Source organism: Cynara cardunculus (genome assembly GCF_001531365.2).
Source record: "Cynara cardunculus var. scolymus isolate 2C chromosome LG 4, CcrdV1, whole genome shotgun sequence".
Lineage (NCBI taxonomy): Eukaryota > Viridiplantae > Streptophyta > Magnoliopsida > Asterales > Asteraceae > Cynara > Cynara cardunculus.
The window spans coordinates 9,059,357-9,065,356 of record NC_037531.1 but is presented as its reverse complement, the minus strand read 5'-3'; the positions used below and the strand labels follow the sequence as shown (position 1 = coordinate 9,065,356).

General features: G+C 35.8%; 1 protein-coding gene across 2 annotated transcripts in view; it reads left to right on the top strand.

Moving 5' to 3' along the window:
- The first annotated feature begins 302 nt into the window (after positions 1 to 302).
- Positions 303 to 6,000, top strand: part of LOC112511567 — a 41,156-nt gene continuing 35,458 nt past the window's right edge. For both annotated transcript variants that reach the window (XM_025117241.1, XM_025117240.1), the window contains exons 1-7: positions 303 to 552; positions 645 to 893; positions 1,417 to 1,476; positions 1,571 to 1,663; positions 2,554 to 2,782; positions 4,259 to 4,362; positions 4,666 to 4,728. In XM_025117241.1, the coding sequence (XP_024973009.1) occupies positions 547 to 552; positions 645 to 893; positions 1,417 to 1,476; positions 1,571 to 1,663; positions 2,554 to 2,782; positions 4,259 to 4,362; positions 4,666 to 4,728 (804 nt within the window). In that variant the 5' untranslated portion in view covers positions 303 to 546. The remainder of the gene's footprint in view (positions 553 to 644; positions 894 to 1,416; positions 1,477 to 1,570; positions 1,664 to 2,553; positions 2,783 to 4,258; positions 4,363 to 4,665; positions 4,729 to 6,000) is intronic.

Sequence of the window (6,000 nt, the reverse complement as noted above, 5' to 3'; positions counted from 1 at the left end):
TCAGAGCACATGGACTCACAGTTTTATAACACTTCTAATAGATAAGGTATCCAGTTCCTTATAAAACAACTTTTATTTTCCTCCCAAACCAATGTAAGATCTTACAATCCACCCCCGTCAAGATTTTGATACTATCTGTAATATACCATAACAATCTTAACAGTATTGACCGCTTTGTCCCTACACATAAACTTACAATTTTAAGAGGCGTCTAATATGGAAAGTATAAATTTCTTTTTAAGACACCTAAGTGGATAAATTGAATCGACCGGACCTCAGCATAGAAATTAACTTTCGTTCACCTATGTATGTGGGATCTTACACATAAAGATCCTGTTTATTCGGTTCAAATAGAGACGGGTCTAATTTGCAAAAGCTTCCATTTTTAAACCCAAACAGCCAAATCGAAATACCGGGGTCTCATGTAAGAGAAACGAAATCGGAGAGGCCTGAAGCACCCCAATTAGAACGATCCTCTGTTTCCTCTTCCTCCAATTTTGCTAATTATCGACTGGACTAACCAATTTCAGTTGATAATCGAATTTCATGGCGGTATGAATTCCATTTCACAATTTGTTTTCATGAAAAAAATCACATTTTAATCTAAGATTTTCGTTGGTTTTTTGTAATTTTCGATTTGATAGGATTCTTCCGGAACCACGTTGATGGATCTCATTAGTTCAGATCCTACATCGGTACCTCCACCCTCTTCCACGCCAGCGCAGGCTTCAACGGCGTCGCATCAGCGGTCTGCAAGCCCGTTTAGTAAACCGGTTGCGGCACCGACAACTACTGACCGCAAGTCTAAGAGATCGACTTTGATGCAGATCCAAAGCGATGCGGTTTCTGCTGCCAGAGCCGCTGTTCGTATACCCCATAAACACAAGAAAAAGGCAAGATTGTATACCATGATGAATCTTCACTGCAAAGTCGGATATTGATGGATATCATGTTATTTAATTCGATGAAATATGGAGAATGTTGTGTAATTTGTAGCTATAACAATGAACAAATATGTAATTTTAGCTTGAAATTTTGCCAAAAAAACAAAAGAACGGCTAGTAACGTGAGATATCCCAGAATGTAAATTGTGGCAATTTCATTGGAAATATATGGAAATATAATTGTGCTATTTCAACATATAATTAGGCAGAATTGTAAGTCACTTGAGTTGATTTCAGTTGGTTGTCCTTCATCCTATGCTAAAGTTTAAAATAAGGAGACCCAAGATATTACTGATATGTTTGTCTCAAGTTAGCGATACCTTGATCATTTTGATGTTCCCTAATTTGACATTGACCTTTTTGCTTGTGAGCGGTTCAATATCTAATTTAGAATCAGTGTTTTATATTGGCTTGTGACCTTTTACCTTCCTTATTTCATACTGGCTAATTCTTTTTAAGCTCTTTTATATAGCCGGTTTCTTATGCACAACTTGCAAGGAGTATCCATGAATTGGCGGCTTCATCAGACCAAGTATGATTTCTATGCCTGAACTTGAATAACTATAGATACCACATATCTCATTGGGTATCCGCTAAATTGTAATTTTTGTATTGCATCTCTGCAGAAAAAGTCCCAGAGACAGTTGGTGCATCATGTGTTCCCGAAACTTGCAGTGTATAACTCTGTTGATCCGTCTCTTGCACCTTCTCTTCTTATGGTATGAACTTTTTTGTTTATATTTCTCACTTCTAAAATGTGTAGTGTGTACATTTGGAAGATTGTTGATAAATTATAAATTACATGACTCTTCATAACCTACAAGTGGATGCCACATCCCTTTTAAAATATAAGACCATTTTGCTAAAATGCTCATATATAATGAACTTTTTGTTTGTCTCTTATAATAAGTTATGACACATCTGTAAATATGGATATAGTAACTGGGTTGAATATCTATTTCAATATACATCATTTACTTTTTACAGAACCCTATAAACATTGTGAAACTAGTAGTTTCCTTTGTTGCATAAAATTGCAATGTTTGCTATTTGTGATGAATTTTTAAGATCTATCTCACTTGACCTTTTTGTTGTTATTCCTTTTTCTTCTGATCTTTGTATTTAGGGTTGCTGTCTATTGATCTATGGTTGGTATAAGTTTTTGATAGTGAAGTAAACCTTTAGTCATGATGTGTGCTTTTCCTCCATCTCCCTTTTTCCCTAACTCTATAGCTTTAGGTGTTGCTTCAGAAACTTTACTTAAAGTAGGCTTGATAGTTTATACATGATGTCCCTGAACCATGGTTAGCTAGAGCTCTTTGCAGCTGAATTTTGTGTTACAAAATCACTTGTGATTTTCTGGTGAAATAGAGCTTCTGCTAATGATCATTTATAAGTCCAACTTCTGCTTGTGTATGTTACATAGCAATTTTGTTGGACATATCTATCTTTTCTATTTCTATATTTTATTGGCTTGACATGTGCTCTTAAGAACATTCCATGGCCTCTGCAATTTTTCTATAGAATTTCATGTTGGTTTGGTTGCTGATTGATTACAACATGCAAGTACAAATTTATATTCTTGTATTCTTTTATGTTCCATTTGTAGCTTGGTCAGCAATGTGAGGATAGGACTATTCTACGTTATGTTTATTATTACTTAGCAAGAATATTGCCGGATACTGGAGCACAAGGTCTAACTCCGGGTGGTGGGATTCCTACCCCTAATTGGGATGCTTTAGCTGACATTGATGCTGTTGGTGGAGTCACAAGAGCAGATGTTGTACCTCGAATACTAGATCGACTTTCTTCAGAGGCCTTAAATCCTGATATTGAATGTAAGTTATTCCCTGGTTTAATTTGCCATGTCTTACTCTTAGCCATCTATATTATATATCCATCTTTTGGTTTCTTTTGTGCCTATAAGTTGCAAGTGACGAAGATAATTTTCAGAGGAATTTGATGAGTCTGATTATGATGTCTTCAGTGTGGAGTTTTAGGACATGCCCAGTATCTGATTATATGCATAAAGCACCACTGATGTCTGATCTAATTCATGTGTCACATATGTTAGAAATTTGGTAATATTAAACGTTCTCACTAGGCCGGATTCATTATTTCTTGACAAGATGCTATTTGGAACCATAGCTTATAACATGACTGAGAAAGTTATTATATTAATACAAATAGCAAAATTTCACTGCTATGGTAATCAAATACCAAACGAAGCATGGGTACAGGCATGCAATTGAGATGATTGCTTGAAGTTAAGAAAGCCATTAGCCATGTCTGTTCGGACTTTAGATTTTCGATTGTTAGATATTGTACATTGTTAGATAGTTAAGCGTTTGCTTTCTAGAGATCTAAAGTTTAGTTTCATAACATTCGTTACTATTTTGTGTATAAACGGTTGTAATCTCATCTATACAAGACATAGATTCCCTGAATGAGTTACACAGATAAAGCTGAGCAAAATTGGGATCTAGTAACTGGGTGGCTAGTCATTATGTTGGCATGTTGCAGTGGATGTACCATCTGATGATAGTGCTCTTGGTCCACATGGAGGCCTTAATTTTTTGTGGTGGCAAGCTGTTCAGTCTGTTTTGCTTTTTATTAATTGCAAGTGAACATATGTCTATGCCATAAGCATTTGGTAGCATGTATCAATCTTCATTCGAACTCTTACATCATTCACTAGTGCAACGAAACTTCCTGGTATCTTAACAGCTAATTTTGTTAACAAGTTTGATCCCTGTGCTCAAGCTGAATGAAAAGAACTTCTCCATTAAGAAATCCGACTTGCATCTTAGATTATTATTTTCAGGTAATATATGAATTTTAATCGTAAATAAGTCATTCGGGTGATTTTAACTCTTCTTCTCATGATAATGTCCTAAAAATTTGCCATGAGTTCCGCCTCCTTTCCAAAAAATGTCCTAAAAATTGGGAACTGGCAGTGATGGGAAATCCTATAGGAAGGTGCACCAAGAAGCAAAATAAATTGCAGGTTTATTCTAAGAAATATTGTGAACTATTTTCAACCCAGAATGTAACCGAAGGGGAATTTTTAACTTTTGCCAGTTGATTCGAGCTTTATTCCAGGAAATCTTTCTGTTTAACTGGTAAATATTGGCTGAAACCCGCAGGTTGTGTACTTGTTTCTGAATGCATTATCCCTTCTAATACGATAACAGTAATAAGAAATGGATGTTCCTTATCTGTCTTCAAGTGATGGTCAATCTACCCTTTATGATCGTCTTCCAATGATAGCCTTACAGCATTATCTACTGATGTTTTTTATTTATTTATTGAAGTTCATGCACGAAGGCTTCAAGCACTGAAGGCTCTTACTTATGCTTCAAACAGTTCTGAGATTTTGCAAAAATTGTACGAAATTGTCTTTGGCATTCTTGATAAGGTTCGTTCATATAAAATTCTATGCATGATTCTTGATTATTTATTTAAACTATATGGTGTTCCTCCTGTTTATGTCTTTAGCTTATAGGGACTAGCAATAGATTGTTTCTGTTTAAATTTAATTTTTTAGCTCCCACATCTTTGGTTGCTTTCTCTTTGTGGGGTTCATGCCTGTAATACTTATTTATCCATTTATGTTGTGCTTAAGCATTTTGTTTTTGTGGATTGCACTTATTGTTTCTATTATCTTATTCAAACGTATGAATTTTGTTGCTTATCTTCTGAAGCATGTTTTGTTGATCAGGTTGCTGATACACCAGATAAACGTAAGAAAGGCATATTTGGGGCAAAAGGTGGTGATAAAGAGGTATTTCTAATGGTTGCGGTTTCCACTGCTTCAGAAAATAATGATTTAATGCCTATTTGATTACATTGAACCACAAAATTTGCCCATTTGTATTCTGCATTTACTCAGACATACTTTTCAAGTACTGGACACATTGTCATGGATGACAAAAACTTTGATTCCTCACGTGAATGGCTGCTCAAGAGACTGAATATTACTTAATCAGTTAACCTTTGGTAAGGGAATGTTTTTGACAGCTTCCCCAAGATTTCCGAAGGTGCTAACTGACTATAATTGCAATTTAAAGAATAGGAGTGTATGGATGTTCATGGATTGCATTTTTGGACCTTCCGTTTGGGGAACATTTTTGGACCTTCCGTTTGGGGAACATTTTTGGACCTTCCGTTTGGGGAACATTTTTGGACAGGCCTTATAGATGTATCTGATTTCTTCAAGACACCAGGCTGCTGTAATGGAGGTGTCACAAGGAGGATGAAGGGCATCACAGAGTTGTATATGGCTTGAGGGGGAGAGAGTTAGATTAGAGCGTGATAGAGTTTTGATTGTATCTCGCTAGTGACATGACACAAAATAAAATAACCTAACAGTGTGCTTTGGTCCTGGTGATACCAGGCATAAATGCCTATTTTTGGAAGTTGAATGCAAAATCAATCAACCATTTTAACTTCCTAGGGGGAGTAAAGTGTCAATTTGGTGTCTTTCTAGGAACATACAAGGATGAGTTACATGCTAATAAAAATGGAATGTATTGAGTAATAAAGGGGTAATGTGATTGTACAACATCAACTGCAGATAGCAAGGAGGGATGTAGAAAGATCGTTAAAGCAGTTACATACACCAGTCAATTTTCCTGGATTTATTGATCTTCAACATCTTCCTGCGCATACGTTGACAGAGATCTTCAGCAAACAGTGGTATTGAAGTCTAGTGTTTGTAGAAGAGAGGAAAGAGTATGTGGGAGATAGAGAGAGCTGAGAGAGTAAGAACACACACAACTTCCCGGTTTCTTTGATTTGTTGGGCATACCTGTGTTTCTTCCCATCTAAGATAACTGTTTGGAACACACCCTTTGCTTTTCCCTTAAGCCAAGCCTGCAAGTTCCATGTCTTAAATGCACATATCTTAAGTTATATCTGTTTTTATTTGGTTTAAATTTGTCAAACTATTATTACTTATATTAACTCATTATAGTGATATTTTATCCAAATTGGCTTATCTTTTCACTTATGTTTATGCATCTGTTTGTGCCTTTAAGGTGTTCCTTGTGGTTCC